Source organism: Patella vulgata, chromosome 2 (assembly GCF_932274485.2).
Source record: "Patella vulgata chromosome 2, xgPatVulg1.2, whole genome shotgun sequence".
Classification (NCBI taxonomy): Eukaryota; Metazoa; Mollusca; class Gastropoda; family Patellidae; genus Patella; species Patella vulgata.
In genome coordinates this window covers 20,809,828-20,829,168 of record NC_065880.2, presented here as the reverse complement: position 1 = coordinate 20,829,168, position 19,341 = coordinate 20,809,828, and the positions used below count along the sequence as shown (strand labels likewise).

At 34.4% G+C, this 19,341-nt stretch overlaps 1 protein-coding gene across 15 annotated transcripts in view; it reads right to left on the bottom strand.

Moving 5' to 3' along the window:
* Positions 1-19,341, bottom strand: part of LOC126811891 (calcium/calmodulin-dependent protein kinase type II subunit delta) — a 100,626-nt gene that overhangs the window by 54,880 nt on the left and 26,405 nt on the right. For all 15 annotated transcript variants that reach the window (XM_050537923.1, XM_050537932.1, XM_050537922.1 and 12 more), the window contains exon 4: positions 4,492-4,546. In XM_050537923.1, coding sequence (XP_050393880.1) covers positions 4,492-4,546 — 55 coding nt within the window. The remainder of the gene's footprint in view (positions 1-4,491; positions 4,547-19,341) is intronic.

Below are 19,341 nucleotides of genomic sequence, written 5' to 3'. Positions count from 1 at the left end.
AATTAAGTTACGTAGAGTTTTCTAAAAATATTTGTTTTTAGCCGCGGTAGTGGGAAATTTCAGGCGTTTAGTAGGCCTAAGCTTTACATGTAGTAACAACTGACAATTTATTGTCGACTCAAAACAAAGTAAAAGTAACGCATACACGATACAGTGAAAAACGGCTGCGGACACTGCACAAGTGTTTTCAACATTGAAGGATTCTCAAAACATTAGTTTTATTATAGTTTATTGCCGTCGGCAAATTTCCACTGATGTATAGTGTATTTTTTATCTATTTTTATGATAATTTTTTTTGGATATTTGAAGTTTTTGGTCATATTCGATAAACCACTATATCGACGATTTTTGGCCACATGATATCATAGTTGGGTCTGAAAATACCATATCGCGATAAATGACTACATTGTATATCGAGAATATCGTACAGCCCTAACAGCAGCTAAGTTGTCGGTAATGAAGACATTTACAACACATTAAAATCTGATTAAGAGTAACAAACAATTCAGTAATTATTTGAAATGATTAGAATTTATTTGGCTTCTAATTCTGAGCCTGCTCTTGTTTAGTATACGTAACATTTAATATAATGCCTTTAGCTGCTCAAGATTTTTAAAAGTAATTTTTAAGCCAAAACTCTGGCAATATTTATCAGAAAGCATTGGAAATAAATAGGCTATAAGTTTCATCAAATCAGGACCTTATAACCACTGTAAAAAATTAATCAAGGGCCATAACTCTGGCAGTAATAATTGGAAATTGTTGAAAATCAATCAGATAATAACCTTGATCTTTAGAGGGTCCACAAGGCTTCTTTTTCTTGTGACTTACCTTAAAGACTGTGTATAAATTTAAAGACAAACAGATGTTAACTTTAGCCTTTAGAGCATTCACAAACAATTGATGACACATTTAGCACTATATACTTGTACATATATCTTTTAATTAAAGCATCAAGCCATCAAATTACTTATCACTCTGCTTAACCCGAGCTGAAAATGACGTAATGAAACCATACACATGTTTCATCACTCGCACTCAGTTATCAACATCCCACGCCCTTTGAAAGAAGTGGGGGATCGTACACGGCTAAGTGGGTAAGACGCTGGCTCGCTAGCCTGGAGGTCGGGTGTTCGATTCCTGCATTGGCAGAGAAAGTTCATCCAGATTTTCCGGCGTGGTTCCCCCTTGTCAGTTATGCAGGACGGAGGGCCTGACAAGGACAGCTGTCTAGTCCTTCGGATAAGACGAAAAACCAAGGTCCCGTGTATACATTGGAATGCACCTAAAAGATCAATTGGCAGTTGGAAATCGATATAAGAGTAGGCGATAGTGCCGCTGCCCGGGCAAAATTCCCTCATAGCACACTGTATGGCGTATGCCCAACTTCATTACCAGTATAGGAGCAGAACAGTAGGACGTTAAACATCATTTCATTTCATCTTGAAAGAAGTACAGGGGTAGACATGGCAAGACGTATAGCAAATAGAATCAGGAATTTCAGTTTGCTACCTGGTTATAGTGGACTTAAAATAAGTTCACCACCTTTACATTCTTTTTTTTTTTAGAATTACACTACATGTCAGTATCAAAAGACTGAAAGATAGGTTGCCAGGCAATGAAACATACGCCCACAGCAGCTAAATCGTCCGGGCAGTCAACAAGAGTTATCGCATATTTTTCTTTTTTTCGTAATGAAACATTTATAATACACTTAAATCTGATTAAGAGCAATAACTCAGAAAACCATTAGAATTTGTTTGGTTTTATAAAGTTCTGCCCCATGCTAACGTTTTGTATACAAAACTTTTAATACTGTATCATGTATTTAGCTGTTCCAAGTCATAAAAATTCATTGAAAATCAATATACTTGTTCGTCTCAAGATCTTAAACTCTGTGTATTAATCTGAAGTCAATCGGATATTAACTTTGGCCTCTAGAGCGTCCACAAGATTTTTCAAAGTGATCAAGGGCCATAACTTTGGCAGTAATTATCAGAAATCTTTGAAAATCAATAGGATTATTCGCCTTGTGACCTCAAACAAATTATCGAAAATCACTGAAAATGAATACACTTTTTCGTCTCATGACCTTAAACACTGTGTATAAAATTTAAAGTCAATCGGATATTAACTTTAGACTGTAGAGTGTCCACAAGATTTTTCAAAATGATCAAGGGCCATAACTCTGGCAGTAATTATCGTAAATTGCTGAAAATCAATAGGATTCTTCGTCTCATGACCTTAAGCACTGTGTATAAATTTAAAGTCAATAGGATATAATAACTTTGGCCTCTAGTGATCAAGAGCGATAACTCTGGCAGTAATTATCAGAAATCGCTGAAAATCAATAAGCTTCTTCGTCTCATGACCTTAAACACTGTGTATAAATTTAAAGTCAATCGGATATTAAGTTTGGCCTCTAGAGCGTCCACAAGATTTTTTGAAGTGATCAAGGGCCATAACTCTGGCAGTAATTATCGGAAATCTCTGAAAATCAATAGGCCTCTTCGTCTCATGACCTTAAACACTGTGTATAAATTTAAAGTCAATAAGATATAATAACTTTGGCCTCTAGAGTGCCCACAAGATTTTTTTGAAGTGATCAAGAGCGATAACTCTGGCAGTAATTATCAGAAATCGCTGAAAATCAATAAGCTTCTTCGTCTCATGACCTTAAACACTGTGTATAAATTTAAAGTCAATCGGATATTAAGTTTGGCCTCTAGAGCGTCCACAAGATTTTTTGAAGTGATCAAGGGCCATAACTCTGGCAGTAATTATCGGAAATCTCTGAAAATCAATAGGCTTCTTTGTCTCATGACCTTAAACACTGTGTATAAATTTAAAGTCAATCGGATATTAACTTTGGCCTCTAGAGCGTCCACAAGATTTTTTGAAGTGATCAAGGGCTATAACTCTGGCAGTAATTATCGGAAATCGCCGAAAATCAATAGGCTTCTTCGTCTCATGACCTTAAACACTGTGTATAAATTTAAAGTCAATCGGATATTAACTTTGGCCTCTAGAGCGTCCACAAGATTTTTTGAAGTGATCAAGGGCCATAACTCTGGCAGTAATTATCGGAAATCGCTGAAAATCAATAGGCTTCTTCGTCTCATGGCCTTAAACACTGTATATAAATTTAAAGTCAATCGGATATTAACTTTAGCCTGTACATCTACATGTAGAACTGTTTTATACGCCCACATTGAAATGTGGTCGTATATTGTCGTCGCCCCCGTCCGTCTGGCGTCCACAAGCGGACGGGGGCGACGACAATATACGACCACATTTCAATGTGGGCGTATAAAAACAGTTCTACATGTAGATGTATGAATCATACAAGTGTGAAACAAAATTTTAAAGATATCTCAAATGGTTTCCCAGATGTGCTGTTGAACAATAACTCATTTCCATGAAAACACAATATTTTTTTAAATCCTAGAAATTTTTAATTAGCAAAGGCCACGTCTTAGGTTGATATTTGTTCAAAGTTTCATAAATATATCTTGAATGGCTTATCAGATATGCTTCAGAATAAAAATTGTATACAAAAAACTAAGCAAATTTTGTTTCTATGGAAACACACATATTATTACATTTGAAAAATATCTTATTAGCAAAATGCGGAATTACTATAATACATGTAGGTTGATGTATGTTTCATGAAGCTATTTTGAACAGTTTATGAGTTATGCTCTGAAAAAGGAAGGACAGACAGAGATCATTTCAATATCCCTTCCTTAACTGTGTTTGGTGCAGGATAATAAGCATTAACATGTTCCAAATTATCAACAAATCAAATGGCTTATCTCTGCTAAAGTATAACACTGACTGATGATCCCAAAATGCCCAGCCAACAGTGAGGCCGATGACCCTTGCCTTAATTCCAAAATATATAGATGACACTCATTTATTACGTGTATATATATTTATCTTTTTTTTAAAGCATCAATGAGTAAAATTACTTATCACTCTGCTTAAACTGAGCAGGAAGTGCTCTTTATCAAACTTGATGGTACATGTATTGATGGTATCAAGCTCACATCAGACTTATTATGTTCTAAATTATCAACAGTCAAATTCCTTATCTCTGCTTAGACTATGCAGAAAATGCACATCATAGAACTTAGTCAAGGTATTGATGCAATGAAACTATACTCAAAGTTTTACCACTCTTGCTCAATTAGAAACAAAGTTATCGTGTCCCAGGTTTGATCCTCAACTTAACTCAGAACTAGATTGTATAGTCTTGGTTATATAATAACCTTCTCAGATCCAGTAGTTGGAAAGGGATATTAGGCGAAATAAGAACTATTAATTTATTGATAGTTTTGCTTTTATTATAAATTAAAGTTGTAATATTTCACCACTGGAAATGGCAACGGTTTATTCTGTGATTCTATTTCTGGTATTAAACAATCATTCATAAAATTTATTGCAATATTTACCGAATAGTTGATAAACAAATATTTTACTTATACTTACAGGTCAAATACTAGATAGTGAAAACCGTCATCTTGTATATTATCATGTAAACGAACTGAAAAATAAAAAAAGATTGTGAATATATGAACAAATACTGAAACTTCATGAAAATGTTATTGCTGCTGTATGGCCAAAACGTTTGCAATATGGATATATATTTTTTTTTTAAATTTTTCCCAAAACTCTATAGACTAGGTCAAAGACAAGTATAAAGCACATTCTACACACAGAGATCCATCTACTTCATACTTCAAGAATAAATCTCTGCCCCACGTAGCTGTCATATGCAAAAATTAGTATACTGTTTTGTAATGTGGTTCTACTCTATTTCACATCTGTCATACACACAAAGACTAAATAAACTTTTTCAATTTCATCAAATGGAAGCAGAATAGTTAACAAAAGTAAATTTTGTGTTTACGACTAAAATCGCTGATTCAGGACTTAAAATGTTGGTCAACTAGCTTAGTGTCTCCCTCAAGTGGAGCTAACTGTAGACAGTTTAGTAAGGTATAAAGCATACACAAACAGACATCTTTTTTGTCATTGAACTGCAGCAGTTTAATCAGTATTTATTACTTAAAGGACAATATTGGTGCCAGTCATTATCACATGTGATAGAGCTGGTTAAACACATTCCAAATATAATTTTAACACAGAGATCATTGCTACGATAGCTGAGTAATACAGGATTCCTGAATTGGAAGTGACGAACGCCAAAGGAAACACGAGTCATCTCTCTATATAACTGACTGATGTGACGAGTGATAACAGATACACCCCCGAATTTCTGCTCACTAATAATTCCTTCGAAGACTAAAAGTTGTGGTATGGGACTGTAAGAGGATACCTGACAATTCAATAAAGTAGAATAGAAATAGTCTGTACATTCCCTTGTGTATATTCATTCTATACCTTATAAAAACATGGTAATGCACAGACTTTTTCTGTTTTTCTTTCGTGTTCACTTATCTAGTGGCAGTCAATTCTTTTTATGAATTGTCAGATATTCTCTCACAGTCTCACACATCTTCTGGTCCTCGAAGGAATTATTAGTGAGCAGAAATTCGCCCATATATCCGTTATCACTCGTCACATCAGACAGTTATATAGAGAGATGACTCGTGTTTTCCTTTGGCGTTCGTCACTTCCGATTCAGAAAACCTGTATTTCTCAGCTATCGTAGCAATGATCTCTGTGTTAAAATTATATTTGGAATGTGTTTAACCAGCTCAATCACATGTGATAATGACTGGCACCAATATTGTCCTTTAAGTAATAAATACTGATTAAACTGCTGCAGTTCGATGACAAAAAAGATGTCTGTTTGTGTATGCTTTATACCTTACTAAACTGTCTACAGTTAGCTCCACTTGAGGGAGACACTAATTCACGGCCATCAAGATAATTCAGATGTTGGATTTTTTAATTGATAACATCTTTGTTGAATTTGGAGGGGAAATATATCAGCAAGTGGTTGGCATCCCCATGGGCACCAACTGTGCACCTTTGCTTGCTGATCTGTTTCTCTATTCGTACGAAGACGATTACATACAGACGCTCGTAAAAACTAATAAACGATCAGTGAGACTTTTTAATTTCATTTATCGATATATCGATGACGTTTTATCACTTAATAATCCTAAATTTAGTGATTATGTAGAATTCATATATCCTGATGAGCTTGAAATTAAAAACACCACTGACAGTGACAATTACGCTTCCTACTTGGATCTGCGTCTCGATTTTGACAATTGCCATAAACTGAGTGTTAAATTGTATGATAAACGTGATGACTTTGACTTTCCGATTGTTAACTTTCCATTTATTAGTAGTAACATTCCAATATCACCAGCTTATGGAGTGTTTGTGTCTCCGCTAATTCGTTACGCGAGAGCTTGTTTCTTTTATTCTGATTTTTTAAGTAGATCGAGGCATTTGTCATCTAAGCTTCAACTACAAGGATACTTGCGCACTAAACTTATTAAAACCTTTAAAAAGTTTTATGGCCGTCATATTGATTTGATTAGTAAATATAACGTGTCTCTCTCGGCTATTATTCTAGATATATTTAATTGACACGTATACTATTACTATCTCCCTGATAATGTCTACTACATCGTTAACACAGTTCATAACGTGCATTTTGCATACCGACAGTTCATTGGCCAATCACGCTATTTTACCAACATTTCGCCTAATAGTTTGGAATTTGGATGCAGCTATGGCGGGTGTGGCGCCAGGCAGGGTAAGCTTACTCTTCCGGACACCTGTTACCACTGTTTGTCGTGTATTTTGTACACGAGGAGCAGTCCATTTGCTGATTACAGAGTTTGGCAGAGGTGTTTCAGGAAAAAATAAAAATGCATGGTTTAGGCACACCCTTCTCCAGCGCCTTGTGAAATAGGTGCCATACCATAGTTACCATACGTGATTCAAATACACCTGCGATCTCCAGTAACTGGGCAAAACTTTACTGTTTACAGTTATAATAATTACCGATATTTAGCTGTACCAAGCTTTATATATATTTCTTTATGAAATTAAACTCTATATACATTTTTTGAATTGCATAAGACTTTATATTAATTACACGGGAAAAGCCTGGATTCGCTTAACGTTATGTATTAGGCGCACCCCTTCTAGAAAATAAAATATTTGGTTAAAAAAGTGCGCCTAATACACCGAAAAATACGGTACACTATTTTGCTTGAATACACTATTTTGCCTATAACGTTTTTTAGGACTTCGAATTCTGTCTTATGGTTTGGATTGTTCGTACTTGGTTTTATTTTATTATTCACATCCATCTCAAAACAACTTAATCAAAAGAAAACTACCATACGCTGCGAGAATCTATTTTTATCAGCTTTGATTATCACGTGACTTGATTAAGGGAAAATCCATTTTGAGCTTGATATGTTGTTAGTCATTGTCCATAAATATTGAAATCCCAGATTTTTCCTCTCAACTACTTCTTTTCCCACCATTTAGTTGCAAAGTCTACTGGACATTTAATTATTTCAATGTTCTCACAACCGTTAACAATTAGATCAACACATAAGAAGCGCTCCTTGCATCACTCAAGGAGACAGGCTGCCTTTTAGGGATACCCTCACATTTTTGTCGTGTGGGTCCCATGGGTGTTTTTCAGGGAAACCAGTATTTTTCTAGTAAGATTGGGTGTCTATCTACTTTCCATATATACTGAAATTGTCATACTTTTATTGGAAATAGCTAACGGATGAATACTTTCATGGGAATATATCTTTAACTACCAAATACAAACAAGCATAAATTATCTTAGATGAAAAATATCTGGAATTCATATGATTCATAATGCTAAGTTACTGAGAAGCATAACTCTGAAATACTCAACTGAAAGTTAATGCTGAATATCAATATGATTCTTTGCCTTGCAGTTGTATACAATAAACATAAATTGAGTTATCACACGATATGATGGATGAGAAGAGAAGAATTTTGCCATTTAAATTGAACTATAAATACAAATTATCATATTATGTGCAATGCTGATTATATAACACAAGTATAGCTGTTCACAAAGGTATACATATATGCATATATAAATCTGTAAAGTAATCATTACAATTATAACCAAGCATTATTTTTATTTTGTATAATTTGTAATGCTTCAGAATATTTATTGTAGACAGTTGAAGTGCACACTTTTATTGTACAATGTAAAGGTTCTGACATCAGTTTAACAATTTTCACGAGGAAAACTTTATTTATTGACCAGATACATGTCTAGTAATTGTACAATAATTATACAAAAGACTGAATGCAGCCCAAGTCATGTATTAATGAAATTTATTTTTTTTCTAAGCCAAGGCAAAATAATTGATGTGTATCTAGGTTCTGGTATGTACATGTAACCTCTAATAGCTTTATTCCAGCTAGTTTGTGGCAAATAGAATCTCACTACTGTTTATATGCACTTGAACTAGTTGATGGACATGAAACCTACTGTATCACATGAAATGGAAGTTGTTTTTAAATACATGCTTTATTACAAAAGCATGATCTATTGTTATAAAATACATGTAAACTGACAAGTAATTGTCTGAATAAAACTGGATGTATAAATAAGGGAAATTGTTTCGGTATAGCTAGGATAATCCATGGGTTTGAAAGTGTCATGATTCCTTGTGTTTCATAAACCATCAGAAATCTAGTGTGTACAATGATTGCCTTGTTATAGACAATACTTCCTAATCAATCAATATGTGTCCTAATAAAATGATCAGTTTACAAGAATAATGCCAAGACATCTGTGTATTTTCTTCTACTGGAGGCTTCTGGCAAATTGAGGAGTGTGGAAGTCAGTGATCTCTGATTAACCTGGTATACTTCAGTAGCGCTTCACTGCCATAATGTTATTGGCCATCAACCTTCGATCATCACATTTAACAACGTCCTCAATGTTCTTTTATTAGCAAAAGGGGGATGTATGGTGATTTGACCAATCTTTATAAGAGCTCCGAGCTCCAATACACTTTGTTTTGATTGCTATTCTTAATTTTGTATTGATCAAATGAAAAAAGGAGGATAAAAACACACAATATGATTATTGGAGATAAACTCATTAAATATTAATCCTGTCCAATACACATTCAAGTGAAGAACAAAATATGTTTAACTTGATGAATGACTGACTAGCTAAAATATTCATAAGTTAAAGATCACTTATATGTACATATAACATGTATGTATATACACGACAATATCTCCAACAGTACATGTATACAATCTATGTATAGTGAGCATAAATGAATCACAGCTAAGACCATATTTTACTGGGTGTACATGTAAGTCAGTGTGGAGCATAAGTCGAATTGTATGATCTTTCCGACCTTCATCCATATATAAGTTGAAGCTGTTTATAAATGAAATGAAATGAACTGGGTCTAACATCCTACTTTTCTGCACCAACTGGGTTAATGAAGACAGGCATACACCATGTAGTGTGCTATGAGGGGAATTTTGCATGGACAGTGGCGCTACAGCCTCCTCTTGTATTGAACTGTCAATGGTTCTTTTAATTGTATGCCACCTCAATTTTTGGTCCCATCCGAATGACTACACAGCTGTCCTTGTCAGGCCCCCCATCCCGCTTCACTGACATGGGGAAACCATGTCGGAAAATCCTGAGGAACTTTAACGGCCAACACCGGGAGAGAACCTGAGACCTGCAGGCTGGTGAGCAGGCACATTACTCACTTAGCCACCACAGCTATTTTTAAATGATTAGATAAAAGATTTTATAAAAGGTGAAAGTGATAATCTCTCTTTAAGCATCATTAGCTACTTCATCAAGGGATGCTGTTATGAATAGCACGTATGCAATGAAGTAGAGCGCTTTGCTAAGCTATTGTCGAACAACTATACTAGCGTTCAGCAACTGTGTATTATCGGAATATTACACTATATCATCTTGACCCACTGAAGGTCTGTAATTCCAATAAGGGATATATGTCAAGAAAAGGTTAAGCCCTTATTTTGTAATCAGGGTGTACCAAATATACTTAAGACAACACAACTTGAGAGATGTTCAGTTTCGAGGTGGTGCCAATGCGATCAACAATATGTAAAGAGTTTTGTCTATTGCTCACTTCAATGCAAATTCTACTATTTATCAATATATTTGATGTTTTAACATAGGGTTAATCAAACTACATGCCATTTATATGAACTGAGATACAAGACTTTATGTACATAATGGACTGTTACTTACAGCCCTGCTACTACAAATTTCTATTTTCAACTTATTTATTAAAACTTTTAAGATGACTATGTTCATTCAGTATCACCAATGAATATTTTCTTCTCTTTTCGGATCAATCAAATTCAGAATTAATGTAATTTGGTCCGAAACAAGTAAATCATCTCTAGTGCGAAACTTCTGTTTGTTTCCTGGCTATTTTCATTAGATCTCAGAATTAGCAGCCACCATGGCAGATAATTTGGGGATTTTAGATTTTCACAGTAAAAGCAACTACTTGAATTTTGAGAGAGAGAGAGAAATGGGGTTTAACGTCCACTCGACACCAACTAGATCATTTTGGGACTAACATATGGTTCAATTTTATTTCAATAATTTGCTTGAGCATAGGGGTCTTTAGCAGTTGGAGGAAACCAACTGCCAGTTGACTAAAAACAGACCTTATGATACAACACACACGCACTAACCATTCGGCCATCCAACAACGCTATTTGAATTTTGAGTATATAAGGTGAATGAATTGTATCTTACTTAATTTGCACTCATCCTTAATATAGCCATATACAATCTTACCTAATTTGAACTCATCCTTGATATAAGGAAATGTTGACCAAGTGTAAAATATTTTGTGAAATGTGTTAGGAAACAAAGTTCTTATCCCAGATGGTTTACTTGTTTTTGCTTCTGCATAAAAAAAATTTACCCTCAAAATGAAAGGGGTTTTATTGTAGACTAGCTACACTCTTGTGCACAGTATTGATCGTCAATTTTCTGGCTAACAGACACCTTAATAAGAAGTACAAGATACTATGATGTGATATTTTCTATTTACAAACTGAACACAATAGCGACATACATACACACATTAATGGTTACTAGATTTATATCTAATCTGCTGTATGTCAATATCCATATGGATTCCAGCTATTGTATGTTGATGTAGTATTCTTTAAAATCAATAGTTGCAGTGTATAATATTTAATATCTGTAAATGGAAGCTATTGTCTTGAAAGCTGGATTCTTGATATTAAAGATTACAAAAGAACTACAGAAATTCAATATAAATAAAATATTATTAGGTTAAACAATTTAAAACATTATTCCACTGTGAAACTTTTCCAAGAGCAAAAGCAAATTTTTATATTTTGACATATTCATGTTAGGACGAATTAACCTATATTTGCGTTTTCTTCTTTGAGCGGCATTTAGCAATTGACATACGTAATACACACACAAAAACATAATATGGAACACAATTACTATTTTAATTAAACCCACAACGAAACGTCACTTTAATTAAAATAGTAATTGTGTTCCATATTATGTTTTAGTGTGTATTATATTTGTGTTGAAAAATGAAAGAGCTATGGCTACAATTAATTAAAGTAGCCTACATTTTAATACAATTAATATTATTGTCAAATTACTCAAATGTTGTAACTTTTGACTAGAAATGAAATAATATTAACTCATTTGGAATTAAATTCAGAATTTGAATCTATACAGGAACTCTAAACTTAAGAGATGAAATTGCTTGATTTTGGGGTACATAAGGCATTTATGAGTACAAAGAAAGATTTGAAAAAAATTACATGGTTTTTTTATGAACAGTTTACTTTGAACAGTCAGGAAATATTAAGCATATTATAGATCAATAATATACTGTTGAAGTCAGGTGTTATTCGCACCGAGATGACACTTACTGAAATAAATATGCTCTACAAGACAATACACAATAATAGTAGTAGCATATCTTTTTGTTATTCATTCCTACATTCTTTTGTTATCAAAATATCGATACCATACAAATTATGTAAATAACTTTTAGAGATAGAAATATACAGGTCAATACCTCACAGCGGTCGATATCAGTAAGATGGAATGAATGAAATGTAGTTCATAGAACATCTACATTCTAAACCTAGCTTATACCAAAATCTGATACAAAATCAGGTGATATAGACAGGTTAATATTTCCGAGGAGTGTATATTGGATATGTGTTCAGGCGCGTGCAAACCGCGCACCACAAACAAAGTTGTGGTTTGTAGTGTACAGTGGACTCTGTCCATCTGTCCATTCCGACATCATACGGGATCAATACAATGTGCAAGATTACACAGCATATCGGAATACGCAATTGCCTCAATACCGTAAGTATTATTGCACCTTCGAATACGGGAAGTATTATTATAATGCACCATCGAATACCCAGAACTTAAAATATGATAACGTTTTCTGTACATTCAAAATTCATTACATAATATCAAACAATTGCATAATAAGACATAAAAACATAACACTACATGTACATGTACATAACAATTTACTTTGAATATATATAACCTGAATAAATATTATAGCACTTGTCAACCAAGCCTTACGATTGGCCAACCAACTGACTGACTGTTTTTGTCCACACACGAGTAAAACTGTTTCTTACTGCTGTTAATGTTATCGGCAAACTTCTGTTTGAATTCATCTTTTCGCTTTTAAATGTTGGATACTGTAGTAACGGCCAATTGAATATTTAACAGCTGATTCCTTCTGTGTAGGTTGACCGCAGAACTTTCTTAAAATCTGCTATAATTTGCTGCTTTACATCCAATGTCAAATCTGTACGGACACGCTTTGCAGGACGATCACACATTATGAACACAATATTATAATATTAATGATAGTGATTGTTCATCTTGGCAATTTCTATATAATGTTACTGTATTTGGGTGCGAAACTTAAATCAAATACCAAGCGCTCTCTTACAATAGATTATAAAATTATTATATATCAAGGTAATCAACAAGGACTGACACCTGTTTTATGCTCACAGATAATTGTTTGGTGATTGCTTGTCGGTTAACACCCTGATTGAATGTCGGATTATCCAATGTTAATTCAATGCAAATCATGTGACAGGACCACTGATTGATGTCGTAATTCGGAATATTCAGAATCCGGACTACTCAAAACTTTTTTGGTTAAGTAATAAGGAAATAAATCGGGACAGAGAGAGCGAGAGAGAGAGAGAAATGGGGTTTAACGTCCACTCGACACAAACTAGGTCATTTCGGGACTAACATATGGTTTATTTTTATATCAATAATTCGCTTGCGCGTAGGGGTCTTTAGCAGTGGGAGGAAACCGGAGGACCCGGAGAAAACACACGAGGTTGGACAGGCGACCCTACTACCTTGTCACGTACAACCGGGGATTCGAAACCACGTCAGTTGACTCAATGACAGGCCTCATGATACAGCACGCACGTGCAAACCATTCGACCATCCAACCCCCCATAAATCGGGACATAAAAATGATGACGGATTTCACAGAATGCCTTAGTAGTAGTCCAATGTATATAAATTTGTCTGCTTTATTACATAAACATGTAATTTAATATAAAAGGTACAGACATGCACTGCATTAATCTACATACAGCACAGATATAAACCATTTTGGCAAGTGCATGTCAGATGGAAATTTTTAAAGGTTACCATTACTCAGATTACAATTATTGCAAAATCTGTGCTGAACACACCCATACTGTTAAATGTCTGGTTAAACGTACAACCTGTTAACTGATAATACACTCATTTTATTTTAGTCTTATGAAATGATACACAACTGAATGGTACAGGTCAGTCGTGCCAAGTATATATACATGTAAAGATACATGTAGACAAGTAATGTAAACAGCCATACAGGGACCACTGGTTGAATGGACATGGAATAAACCACATGTTTAGTAAGAATATGCATAAGTAGGAAATAGTTTGCTTTTTATCAAAAGAAGATGTATATTTATCACCGGAATCACTTTCACAAGTGTTGCTGAAGCTCTTCCAAATAAATAAAACATACTTTTGAAGTAAGAAAATGTTTGAAAGGTTATAATAAACATTAGACAAGATAATCTTATTAAATTAGTAGAGGTCTGGTACAGTTACATGTATTTAATCTCAAAAACAGTCTTATGACACAGGCCCAAGATAAGGTGTTGAACTCACATATGGTTTGGGGTAAACTGATTTTTTTTTTTAAGTTGTATCTTAAAGTGAAGGTAAGGGATGTTTCTATCCATCAGAAGTGTCAAATCTCAACAATCTTTAATATTTTTCAATAAAAAGATTGTTTTAATAGTGTGTAATGGATGTTACAAATTCTGTCCACCCCCCACCCCCAAAACGACTTTTTTTTTTTATTGCATTGAAAGTGTGGCTCACCAGCTGTATCTATATTTATGTTTATGTTACAAATGAAGAGGCATACTTGAGTGATATGATTTAAGTATTTCTGTTGATCTAGAGACATTTGAGAAGAAACTATTCGCATTTTTGATCGTCCACTCGAGATTCCATCAAAGAATCACGTCAGATATTTGCCTTTATGATGATCAATATTCCTGTCCTCTTTTAAATCCACAATTTTGTGGGTAATTAAGACCAGCCGACACAGAGACACAAAAAGTAAATTCCGTCCATAAACTTTTGTTGTCATCACATCCGTTATGCCAAAATCACGTTCGTTATATTTGGCAAAAATTGAGGATATTAGAGATGTCAAAGCCGCCCGCTTTGTGCTCAAAATGAAGAGCCATTCCACACCTTCGCGTGATCAAATAAAAACAAAAGAATCACGCAAATTTGATTGATAACCGTTTGACCTTTGGTTTTACGTGTAACGGATTTGTGATGGTGGACGAAATTGATAATGTCAAACATCACTACCGTTACACAAAGAAGCTAAGATAACCTAAATAAACTTTACTAGTCTGTATTAAATTGCATTAAATTACATAGATTGTCTTCTTTTAAAATGTCCTTGGATGAGATCATTAAACACCGACATTCTACTCAGATACATGTACACCTTGCTCTGTTAATTCGGTCAATAGTAATGTCCGTTACAAAAGGTCACCCGTTACATAGCAGCGAGTCACATCCGTTACAAATATTTTGTACAATATGGACAAAACAGTACAGAGCAGTAAAATTTAATAATAAAATAATCATTGCAACATACTGGCTGAGAATAACAACAAAATCATGCCCAAGAAAGAGTATGGAAGAGTTACCAGTTTGGAAATTTCACACTGTTCTGAAACCAGATGTCCAGGAAATATCCTTGCCAATTTATTGGGGTGACAAGGCATAAAGCCATAATATAGATTATCACACTGCAAATTAACTGGTATTTACTAGCAGATTATGGATAAATATTAATTGTACATGTAACGTCTGTTACAAGCACGCATGATCTGTAAAATGTGTATTTGCAAAAAAAAAACCCAGAATGATCAGTTATCTTTTCCATTACAAAATTTGAAAGATGAATTATTAATACAAGTTTTTGACTCCCCAAGAATTGGGAAAAATAATTTAAATTTTGCTGCCTTTTCATCTGAAGTTCTGCACCTTATTGTGGCTTGTGTCTTATATTACTACTTTTTCGAGATAAACTTCAGATTGATTTAGTTAAACAAAAATCTTCTTAATAAAATTTTTTTGTCCACCTTTTACTTTGTTCCTTGCTGTTCTCTAGGAAAAACTCATCTGAATTGTCCATTATCTTACCTGTATAAACTAGAATGGGAATGTCTGTGTGTGGCTATAGGCCACGGTTAATTAATTGTTTGTTTCTTATGATCCACCCCAATGTCTTTTTTCATCAGTGATAATTATACACTTTCTATAATTATTTGGCAAATGACCATCAAATATGAACAATTAATTGACACATTGAATCCATGACAGTGTACATTTAGGTGATAAAGTAGCCTAGAATATGAACAGCTGTATCATATCTGTCTTTCTAACCAAGCAATGGTAGCTACTACATTGTTTTCTTTTCCCAAAGACCACATACTTCATAATGCACTTGTCATTTGTAATAAATACATGGAAAGATATAAATTTCTTTCAATTCCTGCATAGGACTCTGTGCTCAATGGTCCCAAAACTAATGCATAGAGATAGCCTCGATCATGAGCTAAACTAGATTGACACGTGCTTTACAGTATTTTATTAACCACCACACTCATAAGAAAATAAAAACACTGATAAATTAAATAGACAAAACAGTAAAATTATTTATATTATCACACTCCCCCGATGCCATGTGCATAGGGGATGAAAGTTGAAGACAATTAACATACAGGTTATTGGTACTACGGTGAATTCTGGGAATAGCTGACATGTTAAATAATCAAACTAATGCTTTCAAATATTTATGTCATACAAATCATCAACCTGATTAGAGCAGGTATTTTCATGACCTTCAAACTTAGGACTATTATCATGATTATGTTTTTCTATGCCCAGCTATTAAAAATGTATCAAATGTGAATAAATTGTGTTTGTAACCGGTTGTGGTTTTGTTTTTAATGACCAAGTAATCGATTCAAAATTTTCTGAACAGTTACATTCTTGCTCAGATTTGTTTAAGCTGAAGAAGTTTTGGTCGAAAATGAAAAAGGCTGGAATGCCATTATCCAGAGTTTTGATGTCCCAAATCTCCACTGGCTATGAAAGTTGGCATTTTGTGAAAGAACAACAATGACATTAGTTATTGCTGAAATAAAAATATGCAAATTTTTTTAATACATGTATCATCTCAATAATTAATAATTATCTCATGTAGCATGTGCTATTTCACAAACACAGACCATGAGAAACAAACAATTATTTTTGTGCTGCCTTATTTACGTTACATCTAGTAAATCTTTGCTTGTCAAGCCTTGTTTAAATCTATTACATGTAGGTAAAATTTGTATCAATAAACGGGGTGGAATGGTGACTTATTTAAACGGTTTTTAAAATCAGATAAAAAATCGTGACCTCTAGAGAATCCACAAACTAAAAAACATGATTTTTCGTACAGTCAGGGGCTGTAATCCAGGAAGTTAGGTCTAATATGTGCAAATAGCGAAAGGATCCAAGATCTTTGGGATATAAAGATATATTTTGAGTTTCATCAAAACAGGATAAAATTGCGACCTCTAGAGGGTCTATAACCTTGGTATGACATACTTTTACAATATTTGAGTACAAGGAGTCGCCATTTTGTCGGGCACTTTTGGTCCGATTTTTAGGAGTCAATTGTCATTAGGCTGTAACAATGATAAATTTAAATGTTTTTTAAAATTGGAGGGTCCACAAGCTAAAAACATGATTTGTCGTACAATCATGGGCCATAATCCAGGAAGTTACATGTACAGTCCACTATGCGCTAATATCAAAGGGAACCACGATCTTTGGATTACAAACATACATTTCAAGTTTCATCAAACTTCTAGAGTGTCCACAACCTTGGTATTACATACTTTTACACTATTTGCGTACAAAGAGCGGCCATTTTGTCTTGCAGTTTCGGTCAGATTTTTTATGAAATTCGAACTCAACCTTCACTTGTGAGTAATGGTGGTACAGTTAACCAGTTTTTAAAATTGAATACAAATTGTGACATCAAAAAAGTGATTTTTCGAACAATCAGGGGACATAATCCAGGAAGTTACCTTCAGATATGCACGATTATTGAAAGAAACCAAGATCATTGTGATATTAAATTTAAATTTGATAAAAATTGTGGCCTCTAGGGGTCCGGGGGGTTGGATGGCCGAATGGTTAGCACGCGCGCGCTGTAACATACGGTCTGTCATTGTGTCAACTGGCGGGGTTTCGATTCCCCGGTTGTACGTGACAAGGAATAGGGTCGCCTGTCCAACCTCGTGGGTTTTCTCCGGGTCCTTCGGTTTCCTCCCACAGCTAAAGACCCCTATGCGCAAGCGAATTATGGAAATAAAATTGAACCATGTGTTAGTCCCGAAATGACCTAGTTTGTGTCGAATGGACGTTAAACCCCATTTCTCTCTCTCTCTAGGGGGTCCACAACTGTGATATACATGTACCATATTTTTACACTTTGCGTACGAGGTGTGGCCATTTTGTCAACCAACATTACGGTGTAACGGTGAAATATTTGAATGTCTTTAAATCGCATAATAATTGTGACCTCTAGAGGGACCACAAGCTAAAAATGTGATTTTTCGTACAATTTAGGAAGTTATGATAACATCTAGCGAGACAATCAGGGGCCATTATTTTTCAGAAAGTTATGATAACCTCTAGCGAGACAAGCTAAAAAAGCAATTTTTCGTACAACCAGGAGCCATAATTATTCAGAAAGTTACGATAACCTCTAGAGGAACAAGCTAAAAACATGATTTTTTCGTACAATTAGGGGCCATAATCCATGAAGTTATGGTCCAATATGTGCCAATATTTAAAGGAACCGATATCTTTGAGAGATAGACCTATATGTCAAGTTCGTCAAAATCGGATAAAAATTCCAGGTAATTAGATGGGAATAAACTAAATGATTTGGTGAAATTGCATCTATGGAGAATTTAGATGAGACTGAATGTAGTGATAAAACTGTCAGAGTTAATAAGTAGCACCTGATACAGAAACTGTAGAATAGTTGTTCAGTAATAAAATTCCCTTGAGATATGTTGTGTGTATGTTGTAGAGATAATAAAGAAAGGACAGGCAAGCTATTAGAAAGTTGTGAACTATACAGTACACCGAGTACAGACATTTTTATGCCCATGTAATAAGTGTACTTGTGGCCTAAGTATTTACACTAAAGCCTTTATAACATACTTTAAATACATTCAACATGCAAATTCTAGGTATCTTGGCAAATGCAAAATTTTGTTCTTACTGAAAAATGAAAATTATTTTAAGCATCAAAGATTTATATGATCTAGGTAAAACTGAGAAATGATCTCCTGAATAAAAACAGAGATATCAGTAAGTTGATTTCGACAGCAGTGACTTCCTCATTTTTAAAAAAACAATATACCAATCTGTGGCACTTATAATCTATCAAGAGTGTGAGTGTGTGTGTGTGTGTGTGCTGTTGCTGGCCTGCCTTCAATACCATTACCCGAGTCTATGCAGAAAAGTAAGATGCTACACTCCATGGAGTCCATTTCATTTCTATAAAACTTTTAAAAGGGATTGCAATCAATACATACTACCTTGTTTTGAATCATTTCCAAAGGATACATACTACAGTGGACTCTGTCACTATCGACATCTGAATACTA